The sequence below is a fragment of the Lonchura striata genome, chromosome 5, assembly GCF_050655825.1.
Source record: "Lonchura striata isolate lonStrDom1 chromosome 5, ASM5065582v1, whole genome shotgun sequence".
Classification (NCBI taxonomy): domain Eukaryota; kingdom Metazoa; phylum Chordata; class Aves; order Passeriformes; family Estrildidae; genus Lonchura; species Lonchura striata.
This window is the reverse complement of record NC_140707.1, coordinates 28,165,114-28,182,467: the sequence shown is the minus strand read 5'-3', so window position 1 is coordinate 28,182,467 and position 17,354 is coordinate 28,165,114. Positions and strand designations below refer to the sequence as shown.

Genomic DNA, 17,354 nt, shown 5'->3' with positions numbered 1-17,354 from the left:
TCCCACCTCCACAGAAATCAGCACTTCCACCAGCACCACCAGCCCCACGCCAACGACGTCTACAACAACTTCCTCCACCACCCCCTGTGAACCTGAAATCTGCACCTGGAGCGAATGGTTCGACGTCGACTTCCCCTCCTCGGGGCCCAACCAAGGAGACTTTGAAACCTACCAGCACATCCGCGCCGCCGGCAAGCGAATCTGCCGGCAGCCAAAGCAGATCGAGTGCCAGGCGGAGGACTACCCTGACGTCGCCATCCAGCAGGTGGGGCAGGTCGTGCAGTGCGACGTCCACTTTGGACTGGTGTGCAAGAACGAGGACCAGATGGGCAAATTCAAGATGTGCCTGAACTACAAGATCCGCGTGCTCTGCTGCACCCCCAACTACAACTGCTCGATCCCCATCCCTGTGATAACAACCAGCCCCACCACCAGCACCACGATCTCCACCATCCCATCAACCACCACTGTCACCACCTCCACCTCCACGCCCTACATCTCCACCACCACGAGTCCCACCTCCACAGAAATCAGCACTTCCACCAGCACCACCAGCCCCACGCCAATGACGTCTACGACAACTTCCTCCACCACCCCCTGTGAACCCGAAATCTGCACCTGGAGCGAATGGTTCGACGTCGACTTCCCCTCCTCGGGGCCCAACCAGGGAGACTTTGAAACCTACCAGCACATCCGCGCCGCCGGCAAGCGAATCTGCCGGCAGCCAAAGCAGATCGAGTGCCAGGCGGAGGACTACCCTGACGTCGCCATCCAGCAGGTGGGGCAGGTCGTGCAGTGCGACGTCCACTTTGGACTGGTGTGCAAGAACGAGGACCAGACGGGCAAATTCAAGATGTGCCTCAACTACAAGATCCGCGTGCTCTGCTGCACCCCCAACTACAACTGCTCGATCCCCATCCCTGTGATAACAACCAGCCCCACCACCAGCACCACGACCACAACCATCCCATCAACCACCACTGTCACCACCTCCACCTCCACGCCCTACATCTCCACCACTACCAGTCCCACCTCCACAGAAATCAGCACTTCCACCAGCCCCACGCCAACGACGTCTACGACAACTTCCTCCACCACCCCCTGTGAACCTGAAATCTGCACCTGGAGCGAATGGTTCGATGTTGACTTCCCCTCCTCGGGGCCCAACCAGGGAGACTTTGAAACCTACCAGCACATCCGCGCCGCCGGCAAGCGAATCTGCCGGCAGCCAAAGCAGATCGAGTGCCAGGCGGAGGACTACCCTGACGTCGCCATCCAGCAGGTGGGGCAGGTCGTGCAGTGCGACGTCCACTTTGGACTGGTGTGCAAGAACGAGGACCAGACGGGCAAATTCAAGATGTGCCTCAACTACAAGATCCGTGTGCTCTGCTGCACCCCCAACTACAACTGCTCGATCCCCATCCCTGTGATAACAACCATCCCCACCACCAGCACCACGACCACAACCATCCCATCAACCACCACTGTCACCACCTCCACCTCCACGCCCTACATCTCCACCACTACGAGTCCCACCTCCACAGAAATCAGCACTTCCACCAGCACCACCAGCCCCACGCCAATGACATCTACGACAACTTCCTCCACCACCCCCTGTGAACCCGAAATCTGCACCTGGAGCGAATGGTTCGACGTCGACTTCCCCTCCTCGGGGCCCAACCAGGGAGACTTTGAAACCTACCAGCACATCCGCGCCGCCGGCAAGCGAATCTGCCGGCAGCCAAAGCAGATCGAGTGCCAGGCGGAGGACTACCCTGACGTCGCCATCCAGCAGGTGGGGCAGGTCGTGCAGTGCGACGTCCACTTTGGACTGGTGTGCAAGAACGAGGACCAGACGGGCAAATTCAAGATGTGCCTCAACTACAAGATCCGCGTGCTCTGCTGCACCCCCAACTACAACTGCTCGATCCCCATCCCTGTGATAACAACCAGCCCCACCACCAGCACCACGACCACAACCATCCCATCAACCACCACTGTCACCACCTCCACCTCCACGCCCTACATCTCCACCACTACCAGTCCCACCTCCACAGAAATCAGCACTTCCACCAGCACCACCAGCCCCACGCCAATGACATCTACGACAACTTCCTCCACCACCCCCTGTGAACCCGAAATCTGCACCTGGAGCGAATGGTTCGATGTTGACTTCCCCTCCTCGGGGCCCAACCAGGGAGACTTTGAAACCTACCAGCACATCCGCGCCACCGGCAAGCGAATCTGCCGGCAGCCAAAGCAGATCGAGTGCCAGGCGGAGGACTACCCTGACGTCGCCATCCAGCAGGTGGGGCAGGTCGTGCAGTGCGACGTCCACTTTGGACTGGTGTGCAAGAACGAGGACCAGACGGGCAAATTCAAGATGTGCCTCAACTACAAGATCCGCGTGCTCTGCTGCACCCCCAACTACAACTGCTCGATCCCCATCCCTGTGATAACAACCAGCCCCACCACCAGCACCACGATCTCCACCATCCCATCAACCACGACTGTCACCACCTCCACCTCCACGCCCTACATCTCCACCACTACGAGTCCCACCTCCACAGAAATCAGCACTTCCACCAGCCCCACGCCAATGACGTCTATGACAACTTCCTCCACCACCCCCTGTGAACCTGAAATCTGCACCTGGAGCGAATGGTTCGATGTTGACTTCCCCTCCTCAGGGCCCAACCAGGGAGACTTTGAAACCTACCAGCACATCCGCGCCGCCGGCAAGCGAATCTGCCGGCAGCCAAAGCAGATCGAGTGCCAGGCGGAGGACTACCCTGACGTCGCCATCCAGCAGGTGGGGCAGGTCGTGCAGTGCGACGTCCACTTTGGACTGGTGTGCAAGAACGAGGACCAGACGGGCAAATTCAAGATGTGCCTCAACTACAAGATCCGTGTGCTCTGCTGCACCCCCAACTACAACTGCTCGATCCCCATCCCTGTGATAACAACCATCCCCACCACCAGCACCACGACCACAACCATCCCATCAACCACCACTGTCACCACCTCCACCTCCACGCCCTACATCTCCACCACTACGAGTCCCACCTCCACAGAAATCAGCACTTCCACCAGCACCACCAGCCCCACGCCAATGACATCTACGACAACTTCCTCCACCACCCCCTGTGAACCTGAAATCTGCACCTGGAGCGAATGGTTCGACGTCGACTTCCCCTCCTCGGGGCCCAACCAGGGAGACTTTGAAACCTACCAGCACATCCGCGCCGCCGGCAAGCGAATCTGCCGGCAGCCAAAGCAGATCGAGTGCCAGGCGGAGGACTACCCTGACGTCGCCATCCAGCAGGTGGGGCAGGTCGTGCAGTGCGACGTCCACTTTGGACTGGTGTGCAAGAACGAGGACCAGACGGGCAAATTCAAGATGTGCCTCAACTACAAGATCCGCGTGCTCTGCTGCACCCCCAACTACAACTGCTCGATCCCCATCCCTGTGATAACAACCAGCCCCACCACCAGCACCACGATCTCCACCATCCCATCAACCACGACTGTCACCACCTCCACCTCCACGCCCTACATCTCCACCACTACGAGTCCCACCTCCACAGAAATCAGCACTTCCACCAGCACCACCAGCCCCACGCCAATGACATCTACGACAACTTCCTCCACCACCCCCTGTGAACCTGAAATCTGCACCTGGAGCGAATGGTTCGACGTCGACTTCCCCTCCTCGGGGCCCAACCAGGGAGACTTTGAAACCTACCAGCACATCCGCGCCGCCGGCAAGCGAATCTGCCGGCAGCCAAAGCAGATCGAGTGCCAGGCAGAGGACTACCCTGACGTCGCCATCCAGCAGGTGGGGCAGGTCGTGCAGTGCGACGTCCACTTTGGACTGGTGTGCAAGAACGAGGACCAGACGGGCAAATTCAAGATGTGCCTCAACTACAAGATCCGCGTGCTCTGCTGCACCCCCAACTACAACTGCCCATTTTCCACTGTTTTGCCCACCACCAGCACATCCACTCTAACTACCCTTAGTGAACCCTTCTCTACAACTCCTCCTCCTCACATTTCAACTACTCCTTGTTTCTGCAAGATTGGTGATTCTATTTTTTCTCCTGGTTAGTGTGCTTTATTTTTTTTCTTGTTTTTTTTATTTCTTAGTTTTACCTTTTTTTTTTTTGCTCACATTTTTCTGTTAATTAACCTTTTTTTCTGTTTTTTGACATTTTTTTTTTGTTGGTTTTTTTTTGTTGTTTTATATGTCTTTGTTTCCTTTTCTGCAGGTGACTTGATTTACAACAGGGTGGATAGTGAAGGCTGTCGATTTTATGCCATCTGTAGCCCAACATGTAATATTGAACGACACAGTGTGCATTGTCCTGTCACTACTCTGCCAGCCACCACTTCCTCTGAGTGGTCTACAGTAGTAACAACAGCAGTTCCTCTATCTCCCACCTCTACAAGTTCTGTTTTTCATGGTTGTGTTTCCTCTATTTACCCTCCATTACAAGTATGTGATTTCGATATTATATTTTCACTGTTTAAATAGTATAATTTCTTTGGGTGGTACCTGATTGGAAGAGTTTGTAGTCTTTATACCTTACATGTGCTTATTTCAATTATTTTTCTAATGATGGGCAGTATACAGGGCATAATATTTTAATTTTTCCTTTTTTTGAATTTCTGTTTTTATATTGCTGAATAAGTGACTATAGTCTTTTGTTGTTACTTTATTTTTAGTGAAACTCTTTGGTGCATTGCATATGCAAGGTATCTTCTCACTGACATATTAGAGGGAGTTTTCTTATGTATGTTATTTTTTCACTAAAGGGAAATATTTAAGATACAGTAAAGGCTTGTATCTATTTCCTATATTCTGCCATTTTATCTATACTCCTTTAAACTTATTTTATTTTTATGTTCTCTGTTGTCCTTGAAGTATGCTATACGCAGAATAGAAGAAATAAATTCCTGTAACCTAATATATGTCCCCTAAACTCCGGAAGGGCTCATGCAGTTGCAACAAGTGTCGTTAAGGTTTCCACCTCCTTTCAGCATTAAAGAAAGTTAATCCTGTAGAATATTGACAACTTTTACTCTCAGTGAAAATTTTCATTTTAGTCTTTGCTTTAGTTTCAGAAATGTTAGTGTTGTTTATTCTCCATAACATGGTCAGAATTTTGAATAACTCTAGTTGCCATTTGAAATCATTAATACCACAAATTGAATATAAGTAACACATACTAATTTCCTTTCCAACACCACCATTACTGGGAATATCATAGCATAAATCTAAAAAGAGGAGTAAAGTTTATTCCTGTTTACAGAGTTTTGTGTAAAAAGCTTTTTCTTCGTTTTGCAGCCTGGAGAACGATTCAAATTATCCAACTGTACAGAAGTCATCTGTAATGGAGACAACAGTATAGATGTAGTACCAACGTACTGCCCACCTGTAAAGGAAATTACCTGTGCAAACAAATACCCACCAATGCTGGTACCTGATGAAAATGGATGTTGTTATCGATATGAGTGTCAATGTAAGCATCAATAGATTCAGGAATAACATTTTGTGGAAAAAAAAAAAAAAGCCAAGCTTTACTCAGATTATATGGGCGTTTTCATTTTTTAGGGTTGCTCTATAAATTGCAGAATCTTCTGTTTTTTAATTTTCTTCTACCTAAATTCTCATTTTCATCTTCCAAATATTTTCTCTGTACCAGGTGTGTGTAGTGGATGGGGTGATCCTCATTACATTACTTTTGATGGAACCTATTATACCTTCCTTGAAAACTGCACTTACGTCCTGGTGAAACAGATTGTCCCTAGATATGACAACTTCCGTGTTTACATTGACAATTATTACTGCGATGCAAAAGATGGACTCTCCTGCCCTAAATCCATTATTATTTTCTACAAATCTGCAGAAGTGGTGCTGACTCGTCAACTCATGAATGGTGTGATGACCAATGTGGTAAATATTTTTTTTCTATTTTTGCAAAAAAGAAAGTGTCCATAAGCCTTACTGATGCCTTTTTGAGGTACAGTCTGTTAGAACATCACATCATGGAGGTATGAGAGCAGAGAGTACCACTAGGGGAAAAAAAAAGGATTGCACTGGATGCTAAGAACAAAATTAATATTTCATGAAAACTGGTACATTGTGCCATACACTTATGTAAACATGCACACTTTGAAGAAATACAAATGCAAATTGCAAGGAGGAGTCTTCTCCTGGGGAAAGGATGGATGTGTATCCCTTATCTGCTGGATGAAAATTAAAAAGATAGTCCCACTCTTAAACTGGAGAATCTATTAGTTGATTAGAGAATCTATAGAAAGGGAGAAAAGTTTGTCTGAATAGGCACTCCCACCTTACAGTACCATGCCACATTCTTAGTCAGAAACATACATTGGTTCCCCGTGAAAGAAAACATAACTGACGATTTTAACTCATGCTTTAGCCTGATTCAGTGAGAAGAGGGTTGCAGAATAACTTCTGGCAAAAAACTATTAGGCAAATAAGTTTACCTTTATTAACTCATATAAGATAATGGCTACAAATTGAAAAGTTTAACAAATAAATATGATCACTACTACATAAAACTGGCACTAAGGGCATCTGACTTCATTTTGAATTCAGACAATTCTTCCAATGTCAATTACTATGTAATACAGAGATGGTGTGATTATCTCACAAAGTTATTACATAATAATGGCAGGGATGTTTCTGTAGCTAAAGGAAACTATCACTCATTTTCACGTGAAAAATGTTTCCAAGGCACATAATCATGAGGGATAGAATGAAAATACTTGGATTTATATGCATAGAATACTTTGTATTAGCATAGAATCAGCACAAACACAGTATGTAGAGGCCACTTAGATTATTATCACATTCTAGCAATATAGCAATACAAGCCAAGATATCAACGCAATTATATGCTGTCATTAGGATGCCAATCAGCACTGGATGTGATGAACAATAGTATGGAGTTATGCATAATTATGAAGATTAGCACACATATTTAAAATAATCAGGCAGAAGCAGTGCTTGTTCTGACATGCTGTTTTGTTTTGGCTTTTTTTTTAACCCTGCTTTCAGATGTACTTCAACAAAAAGATTGTTGAACCCGGCTTCAAAAAAGATGGCATTTCTTTCTCCACTCTTGGCATCAATATGATTGTTGAAATAGAAGAAATTGGTGCTGTCATCACCTTTAGTGGTCTGATTTTCTCTGTCAAGCTCCCATACAGCAAATTTGGCAACAACACTGAAGGACAATGTGGTAAGAAGGCTGGACAGATTAGAGGGGGTACTCTTTCCTCTGCCCACCCCCCCCTCCCCCCCCACCTTGGTTATGCTCACCCACTCTGGTGGCAATGCAGTCTTACGATTGACAGAGATTTTTAAACAGCAGTAAATGGAAATGAGTACAGTTCTGCTCTTCAACTTCTGTAGGATGTCAAAAGCTCAATATTTCTTTGGGGCTGGGGTTTTACATCTACTTGTTTTTCTATAACCTAAAGTTCATGTAACTAGAGAAAGTGCTCCCTAGGAAGCAAGGCAAAATATGTATTTCATGAGTATATCACACCAAACATATCAGCCCAGGAATGTATTGTGCATCTCTGACATGGCTTATGAGACTTATCCAGCTTGTCTCTTCCAGGAACATGTACAAACAATAAAGAAGATGAATGCCGCTTACCAAGTGGTAAGATCATTTCCTCCTGTCCCCAAATGGCTCATCACTGGATTGTTGACAACAACAAGTCGTGCCATGGAATACCAATACCACCAGCTATAACCACACCTCCACCAAAGCCGCAATGTCAAACGCCTGCGCTCTGCAAGCTTATCTTGAGCGAGTAAGAAAACAAATTAATTTCTTCTAGACACAACTGTCTCAGTATCTTATAAGAAAAAATAACAGCTATAACTTTAGCATGTGATAATAGCTGAAAATGTCAGCTTAATGACAGAATATAAATAGTAAAAGGCCTCTGCAAAAGAAACTAGTCTGCCTTAATGATTTGCATACCAAAGATAACTGAGCAAGTAGAGGTAAAGTCAGAAAATCAGGGATGCAGCAAGCACTAAAATCAATACGCCCTGGATGCAATACTTCCAGAGTTTGTTCATTAAGTATTAAGCAAAGACTGAACTCTAAATTTGAAGTGGGTCCTCAGTACAAATACAGAGAACCCAGTTACCAAACAGGTGAAGAGAGCAGATGCAAACAGCTGAGAAATATCCTTCATTCTGTGTATATTTTACCTAAAATACAGAGCTCCAAAAGCACAAAGGCTTGTTTCCTGAAGTATGTCCTATACCTGTGTAGGCTGACAACGTTATTTATAAAAGGCCTTTTATACATGTTTTCTGTAGTATCTAGTAAGTTTGGAGCTACTTTATGTGTAAATTTTCTATTGCTACTTTTTTCTCTATCTGGTGCAGTTGCCTTTTACATTAAATTTCTGGTCTCAAACCACTCAAAGATTGTGTACGCATATAGAAATACTATGCCTGTTAACATCTTTAGAAAAAAAATGCACTTCAGATTTCTTAATCTTTCCTGAATCTATCTCCTAGCTTACTGGCCATTCCTAGGGTTTTGTTTCTCATAATGCCTTCTTTACTGAAGCAGAGTCACATGCTATTAACTGGAAAGTGTTTTCTGACAGGAACAGACTTTGTATAATGGCTCATTGATATAGAAGGGGGTTGCTTTCTTTACTGTCTGCAGGGTTTTTGCAGAATGTCACACAGTGATACCACCAGAACCCTTTTTCAAAGGCTGTGTTTTTGATGGATGTCGCATAGACGATGAATCCATGCAGTGTTCCAGTTTGGAGATATATGCTACAGAGTGTGCTGCTAGAGGTGTCTGCATTGACTGGAGAGGAATGACTAACAATACGTGTTGTAAGTATTGCAGGACTCAAAATGCATGTGATAAATGGTAGAAATTAGTGTTTTAGTCACTAAACACGTCTTATATCTGACACTTGGTTACTGTCTACAAAAATGCAGTGGGGTCTTTTCTCACAGAAGCTGCAGATAAAGAAGGCAAAGCTGTAGTAATTTTTTTCTGGAAAAAAATGCATCTACTGGCAATTTTTAATATTTTTTTTGGTCTTTTTCCATACAGCATTCAGCTGTCCATCAAGCACTGTATACAAGCCTTGCGGGCCCATTAATCCAGTTACCTGTGACCAAAGGTATTGGAAAACAACAAAAAACCCCACCCTTAAGCACTTGCTTATATTTTTCTTATCTATCTACTTTCCTCAGAAATTTGAGTTATTTTACAATAAAATGTGTTACGAATTTCACTAACTTATTCAAGATTTATAAATACCAATCAGCTCTAGGAACACGTGCTTCCTGTTGCCCTTCAGAAAGTCCACATTTCTTGTCTTTTATCTGACATGATAGACTGCTCTGCCCTCTGCCTCACCACAGAAGTGTTGTACTCAAACACATATGTTCTTCCCATTCCAGCTATGAGCGTCCTGGCTATGGAGTAACTGAAGGCTGTTTTTGTCCTGAAGGAATGACACTCTTGCGTGCAGAGAGCAACATCTGTGTCTCTGAATGTTGTAAGTCATCTGTAGCTAGTTTGGGGGATAAATAAAGATGGGAATTATTGGTCAGGAGGCCTGAGTTCTGTAGTCATCTTGTACACAGTCAGATCATTGTAAATCAGTCTCCCTCAGTGTCCCCAATTACAAACTGAATCATAGTCAATATTATCCTTTTTTCCCATCATCCTTCCTTACACGAGACCCACCAAGATGGTAGAACTCTACAGTTCAGCAAAATTAGTCTGCATATTAATTTTCTTGTTAGCTTTATCTTCACAGTATTTTTATTTGAAAATGCACATCTTTATTCCTTTGTCAGTTTTCATTGGTGTAAATACCCATTCATTTGTTTGTCTGTTTTTTTCTATTTCTTTCTAGTCTGCAGAGAGCCAAATGGAATGTCCAGAAGGGTGAGTATCACAATGAGTATGGCTTAAAGAGCACAGACAAGTGAAACAAGATGATATTTAGTGTTCCATTGAACCAAAACTTTGTCACAAATGTTTGCTCACTTTCAGTCTTAAAAATAATGAGTACTAGAGCACCCCTAAGAAATTTAACAATAAGTGATAAAATATTCTTTCAATAACCTCACATACAGGGAAAAAAAACTTTAAAAGGACAGAAAGAGAGAGATGGTGGTAGTGGAAGTTAGGCATATATGCTTATTTTATTTCCACAAATTTGGCTTGATAAAATTACCAGAAATGGAGAGATGGATAACAAAGTTTACCTGTTGCTTATCATGTTAATGTCTTGCATTATTAGTTCCTCAGCTGCACAGAAATCAGCAACCTAATGTGAAAATAAGTACATCATATGATAATTTTTTATTTAAAGATGGATGCTAAGCTCGATAACTTCTCCTTTAGGACTCCTGTAACCCTCATGCTAACACTATTAACAAATAGAAAGTAATAGCTTTGTGAACTCAGAACCTTTAGTGGCTTCCAATGTCTTCCCCAAATAAACAGTCTGAGGGTCTCCTATGAAATCTGAACTATGAAAAAGCTGATATAATCAGTTATTACTATATGCCTATATGAATATGTCAACTAGAAGCAAATAAAATTATTTTTGTTTATTTTTATATTTAATTTTTTTTCTTCCCATTGCCTGTGGTTTTCTTTTTTATTTAGCCAGGAGAAAAGTGGACAAAAGATTGCCGAGAATGTGTCTGTGACAAAAACACTCTTCAGGTGAAGTGTACAAAGCACGAATGTTCTCCGACACAGCAAATATTTTGTGAAGGACCAGGTTACATGCCTGTTCAGACACCGATACCAGAAGATCCATGCTGTACTAGGACTGAGTGCTGTGAGTACTGTCTTAGTTCTTTATCATGGCCAATATGCTATATTAATTTTAGGAAACTACAGCAATCATTTCACATTTTTTAATACTTTGCATTGATGTCATAATGCTTTTCTCTCTCATCCTGCTATTTAGAGCCTTCTTGCAGAGCATACAGTAAATGCCTGAAGATAAGAAATGTAAACATCAAAAAATTTTATATAGTCATAGAAAAGTAACTGAAAATCTTCTATAATTTAACATTGAAAAACTTTAATACTGCCACTATCTGAAACAATAATCAAAAACCATGTAAAAGCTTTTCAATTTCAAAGACCAGTATTAAGAAAATTAACTTTAAAAAATAGTCCTGACTATTCAAAAATTACTCAGGAAAGTTCCAGAACCAGTTATCAAACCAGAGAGTCATCAGATTTCCCCATTGGTACAAATTTCTCTTTGAAGTTATCTTTTTCCAACAATTACTACTCTGTTCTTCTCAGTGTTTTGTTTTACAAAGATTTAGGAAAGCCCAATCACATTGAAAACACCTTGGCACATAGTCTGAATTAGTCATTAGACTATCTTTTGTAAACACCATATCTACCCCATGGGAAGACTTCAGAAGTTCATGTAAAACAAAACTGCTTTAATTCAAAAATTCTGAGCTTATTATTTTCTTTATTCTCTTACATGAGACAGACTGTAACACAAGCCTCTGTGCTGACATCACACCGCAGTGCTTAGAGGGGCAGGAAATAATCACAATAATGCCACCTGGAAACTGCTGTCCTGTCTTTGAATGCAGTAAGTATCGTGCACCACCCCCCCCTTATGTACTGTTTACTGCTGTATTTTTTCTAAGTTACAAAAAACCTTATAAGAGAGATGCAAGTTATCTCTGGTATCGTATTGGGCCTTGTTGTGAATGAGTGTTTTAAGGCTGCTGCCACAGGCTTATGAAATGGGCCTACAAAACTATGAAACAGAAGTTTTTTCATGCATTTCTGCCTCCTAAAACTTACACCTCCTTTTTCCTTCTTTACAGGACAGGGCTGTGTAGTCAACGAAACCTATTATGCAGTAAGTACACAGAGTTACTCTATAAAAATATATCCTCACATAGCTCACAGTGTAGTGTTTTTGAGACACCTATCATGGCCCATATTTTGTAGGACTGCCTGAGATAAAATATTATTCATTCTTTCACTGAGGTTAACACCCTCTGTACAAGCAAAATCATGTTCTGCTCTCCTTTCTCCATTAGCAGAATTTGATTCCAAAATCAGTATTACCGAACCAGAAACTCTGAGTAAATAAAACAACCAAAATTGTATTTATGGCTAGCTTAGCCTATACATAGTTAAACTTTGTATTTTCTGTGATGTGCATACACGGAGCAACCTGTTTTAACTGGCTAATAATGGGTTTTTCCAACTTCCCCTAGCCTGGAGCTGCCATTCCATCAGGCCCCTGTGAAGAATGCACCTGCTCTTCATCCTCTCCCTCGAGGCCTCACCACCTTACGGTGACGTGCCAGCCTGTTATCTGTGACACATACTGCCCACTGGTGAGTGTCTTCTGCTGCCAGAAATTCCCACCCCACTCAGCTCCAGTAAGCACCAGCCCAGGTCAGTGACCTGACTTAATGCCATTGTCTCTCTATTCCTTTCAAAACAGGGCTATAAATACACAGTGGAACCCGGACAGTGCTGTGGCACGTGCAAGGCAGCAGCTTGCGTAGTGACTCTGGGAGACAACGCTACACACGTGCTCCATGTAATTACCTCTGGCTGAGTTCACTTTTGGGGAACTCTGCTAGTCTTTTACTCTTTCCTCTCCTTGTATTTGTCACATTTATTTCCTCCATCTTTTCTCAGACAAATGCTTACTCAGGCAGGGGCTGGACAATCTCCACACAGCCTAAACAATACCTCACACTACGAAACATCAGTTCTAAGACTTCTGGAAGCAACTGTGATATGATACTGAACAATGGCTTCCAGAAATCAGCATAGGAAAATACATAGGTGAAAGCAATAGGCTTTTGTTTGCCTCCAGTTCTGAAACTGTAGTACCCATTTTGCTCAGAGGATAATTTTATCTGTGGAGGTATTTTGACACATCCATAAATTCTAATGACAAAACCATTGAAATGCAAATTATTCTTTCCAAATGAGCCGACGTACTTACTCTATTCACGTAAAAAGCACATCTATATCCAGATAAAAATAGAGCCTCTTCACTTGGTTAATGAAAACCACTTAATAGTAGTATGATAATATGGTAAATAATTATCAGCTGAATTTCAAGGAAGTTGTTAGGAATAATCAAACTACTATACACAGCAAAAATAAGACACTGGGGTTTTTGTTTCATTTTTATATAGGATTTAAATTTGCATTCATTTTTGACTACTTTCAGGAAGGAGAAACCTGGAATCCACCTGGTGATAACTGTACTTTTTACACATGTGAAAAACATGCTGACCAGTTCATTCAAGTCATCAAAGAGGCAAGCTGTCCTGCCTTGAACTATGATGAGTGTGATCCAGTAAGTCCTGTTCTACCAGTTCTCATTTTTGGAAAGTTTGCAGTGCCTAACACCAGTGATAGAAGGATCACGGTGTCCAATGAAAATAACTAGCAGAAGCATCGTGCAGGAAGTAGCTCTCTTTTTATCCTCTCTGAACCTGCTCCCAGTCAAATTTTATCTCAGAAAAGCAACTCAAAATTAAAATTAAAATTTAAAAATTACAATCCTCACTGAGGATCAGACATTAGATAAAAGGATACAGTATAATACTTTGGATTCCTTAAAGTGTCAAGGGACCTAGAAGCAAAAATCAGCCTCTGGCAAGTCACTTACTTCACTCATTTTGTTACCCTCTCTTTTATAATCCTTCACCTTTACTGACTTTGGTCACAATATTTGGGCTTACATGTGCTAGGAGCTTTATTGCTTGCTGAAATTTTACTACTAAACTGAGGGTTTTCCTCCATTTCAACTTTCAAATAACTCCTATTAATATTAAGGTGGTGAGGTGCCCTTAATACTTAGCCTTGCTTGAAATTAGATTCCCGGTCAATACAAAAATATACACAGTCTCTGGTGCCAGAGAAAATTAGGAAGCAGGGAAAGTCTGCTTTAGTATGCAGATATGAAACCTGAGTTATCTTTTTGTTTTCCCACTTAAGGAGGATATCAGGTTATCTGACGATGGCTGCTGCTTAGTGTGCCAAAGAGTACCAAAACGTAAGTAATAATAATTTTGTTAAAAGTATTGGTTATATGTGCCTGATTAGTTATATTAGTCCATTTTGCGCAATGGGTACATAGACAGAAAAGGTGAACTGACCAGGTTTGGGTTCACTGCTTCACTGGAGTGAGAAAGGAAAGAGGTGGAAAAGAAAGGAACAGGACATTTCCACTATGCATTTTAGGTCCTAGTAAAACAGATTGTGAACATTCCCATCCCCTACTGTTAAATGCTGGCTTTTTTTGGGAGGATGAGGACTATGATTACTCTCTAATTTCCATAGATAGATTCCCCTTTAAGGAGGAAAGTGAAGCCAGTTCTGAGAGATGGGTGTGCATTGAGCAGTTGCCACAGTACTACTCTTAATTTCTGCATTCTCAATCAAGTTGCCTAAGAAAAAGGGAATGTTTCATCCACTGATAACACAAACAGCAAGTCTTCATTTAGCCCTCAGCAATTAAAAAAAATGCATTGTGATTTAGTTTCCTATTTCAGCTTCATCCACCTTAGTTTTCAGATACAAACTGTCATATCATACACAGCTATTTATATACACATGCATTTTAACATGTTTTCCTTTGCTTTGTGATGACCTCAGTTTGTATGAAGCACAATATGACTACTGTCATCAACTACAATGGCTGTGTCTCTCCTGCACCTGTTGAGATAACATACTGTGAAGGCAGCTGTGATGCTTACTCACGGTAAGTGGCATAAAAGATAATTGTGGCCTCTTGTCTTCTACTCTTTACACCAGTTACATCAAGCAAATCACAAGGGTTTTTCTGATGTGTCCAACATCCACCCAGTCATCAACTGTTTCCATTGTGCTAATTAACATGGCATTGTACTAGCTTGATTACCTTGAGTTTAACAGCCTGTTCAATGTCATAGTGAATAGACCCAAATTTTGATTTTGCCCATTTAAAACTGAGGTTATTTGTTTCTCATTATTCTCTCATTGGACTGGCTCACTATGTGATCTGGAATAATCCTGTACTTTTTCTGTGCCTTAATGAAGATTTAGAGTTATAAATTTTTACAATGAGGAGCAATTTACCTCTATTTCACCACAGGACTGTAAGAATGCTAATATTGAGCAATAGTCCCACATGCAAGCACAAAACTTCTGGTTATGTTCTGTAATGGGTGGAAGGGCAGTATTATTTCCTCACATAAATTCTGAACCTTTCTCATTGGTTTTTCTATCAGATATTCTCAAACGACAAACACGATGGTGCACAAATGCTCGTGTTGTCAGGAAATCAAGACCAGCAAGAGAAATGTGACTCTGACGTGCAGCGATGGAACCTCCCTGGATCACTCCTACACCTACGTGGAGAAATGCAGCTGTGTGACTGCTGAGTGCATTACCCAAGGCAACACCCAACAGGAGACACAGCAGATAAAGACTTCTCAGGAGCAAGCAAATGTCAAAAATTAGAATTAGAGAGAAGTCCTCAAACAAGGGCTGAGAATAAGACTAAATAAAGAAACTTCAAAAAATACAAAAGTGTCAAGAGCAGCTAAAATTTTGGATGAACAGATGATGTTTTCTGCATAATCCCCCAGTATATCTGTCTACAGAATTTCAGCTTTCATTATCAATCTATCTCCCATTGGTTTTATGTCTTTTGTTTTTCACCTTGAGAAGTGTAAGTTCATCTTGACATTTTCTGTTCATTTGTCTTCTGAGAAGTGCTGGACTTTTAATAACATTTTCATTTCAGTTCACTGAGAAAAATCAAAAGACAAATCTAGAAAACAAACCAAACCCAAGGAAAACTGTACCACTCTGCTTCTATATGATTTTTGGGTTTTTTTGGCTGAGGAAAACTTAGAGGGCAGAAAGCCATATCTCTTCAAAACTATAAACTTCAATATTCTGAACAATTTATGATGGACATATTTCCCCACATATTTTTGTGAGGAAAAGGAAAAATCCTATTGTGAGAAGCTGCTGCACACTACTTTTTGTTTACATAACACCATCAGCATAGTAGCTGTATGAAAATATGGATTTTTTTAATTTCTGTTTTGTTATGTGGTTAACTGTTTACAAAAGAAATATATATATATATTTGCCAACAGAGGCATATGAAGGATTTTTTTAAACAAAAGTATAATAATAATAATAATAGTAATAATAATAATAATAATTGTAAATTCTTTCCTATGAAGCTTCAAGAAGTTGGACCACTACTATTTATTACTTTTTTTTTTTTTTAAACTGATTTATTGGGTCATTTCTTTCAGAATTAATGTTAATATTCCATTTCTTACTCTCAGTCATGTTGTCTGGGTATGGTATATTTTCTTTTGGTTTTGAATATTATTTTATTTTTGTTCCTTATGACACAAAAAAACAATTATGATTAATAAATTTTGAGCATTTTACAGCATGTCTGCTTTGACGTTTCAGTGAATCCCTTGCGTGAGAGTTGCTGGGTCCATAAAACGTAGGTCCAGATCAAAAATCAATGCAGGCCGTGGTACCTAACCCACTATAGAGCTTTGGTAGTGCTTTGAATGAAAAACATTCAAAACCAAACACTTGGATGTGTTCCAAGCACATCACCTCAGCTGCCATCACTTAGTGAACTCTCAGAAAGCAAGCACAAGACTCTTGAGTCTGGACATGTTTTGCAGCCCTGAAAGTTCTTTCCTTGACTGGCATAAAGTAGCCAAAGTATTTCAAACCAACCTGTCTCATGTTTTAGAGCCCACTGCAGCATAAATAAATCTCTGAAATTGCACTGCTGTAAATCTATGCGGCTGCAACTGAGAGGAAAGCTCCCATGTTTACAAACAATTTGCTGGGTGAAGGTGTGGGTGTTACGGTCTTTGAAATGGGCCCAATGTCTCTACTGCCTTAGGGCAGCGGGTTTGCTGCAGAGCCCAGGCAGTTCTGCTCCTGAAACAGACAAAGGCTCTGCACAGCCTGAGTTTCTGAATTCTAGGGTAAAATAGCAGGTTCAAAGTGGGATATGTGGTAGGCAGTTTGGGAAGGCTGGACCCTCCTGATGCCTCAGCCAGTAGGGAAAGGAAGAGGGTAACATGTAGCTAGGAGTTTAGGATAAAAACAGGATGCTCCCTCTGAAACTTTGAGAAAATACCACAGGTGTCTGCCCTGGTGGACTCTCTCCCTTTATTCAAATAAAATTGCAGGACTCCTCAGTCTCCTTTTTGGACATAAACTTCTGGCATTTGTGACATTTCTTCTTACACT

General features: G+C 42.1%; 1 protein-coding gene across 13 annotated transcripts in view; it reads left to right on the top strand.

Moving 5' to 3' along the window:
* The window catches only part of MUC5AC (mucin 5AC, oligomeric mucus/gel-forming), a 45,785-nt gene extending 30,147 nt beyond the window's left edge, over positions 1-15,638 (top strand). For 10 of the 13 annotated variants that reach the window (XM_085580171.1, XM_085580174.1, XM_085580173.1 and 7 more), the window contains 19 exons: positions 7-4,103; positions 4,269-4,495; positions 5,348-5,522; positions 5,706-5,956; positions 7,088-7,271; positions 7,656-7,854; positions 8,733-8,911; positions 9,138-9,207; positions 9,491-9,588; positions 9,952-9,983; positions 10,713-10,890; positions 11,569-11,673; positions 11,915-11,949; positions 12,314-12,436; positions 12,547-12,645; positions 13,291-13,419; positions 14,064-14,121; positions 14,724-14,829; positions 15,338-15,638. In XM_085580171.1, coding sequence (XP_085436297.1) covers positions 7-4,103; positions 4,269-4,495; positions 5,348-5,522; positions 5,706-5,956; positions 7,088-7,271; positions 7,656-7,854; positions 8,733-8,911; positions 9,138-9,207; positions 9,491-9,588; positions 9,952-9,983; positions 10,713-10,890; positions 11,569-11,673; positions 11,915-11,949; positions 12,314-12,436; positions 12,547-12,645; positions 13,291-13,419; positions 14,064-14,121; positions 14,724-14,829; positions 15,338-15,569 — 6,577 coding nt within the window. In that variant the 3' untranslated portion in view covers positions 15,570-15,638. The remainder of the gene's footprint in view (positions 1-6; positions 4,104-4,268; positions 4,496-5,347; positions 5,523-5,705; positions 5,957-7,087; positions 7,272-7,655; positions 7,855-8,732; positions 8,912-9,137; positions 9,208-9,490; positions 9,589-9,951; positions 9,984-10,712; positions 10,891-11,568; positions 11,674-11,914; positions 11,950-12,313; positions 12,437-12,546; positions 12,646-13,290; positions 13,420-14,063; positions 14,122-14,723; positions 14,830-15,337) is intronic. The other 3 variants (XM_085580172.1, XM_085580163.1, XM_085580166.1) reach the window with 2 other exon arrangements.
* Positions 15,639-17,354: the final 1,716 nt, after the last annotated feature.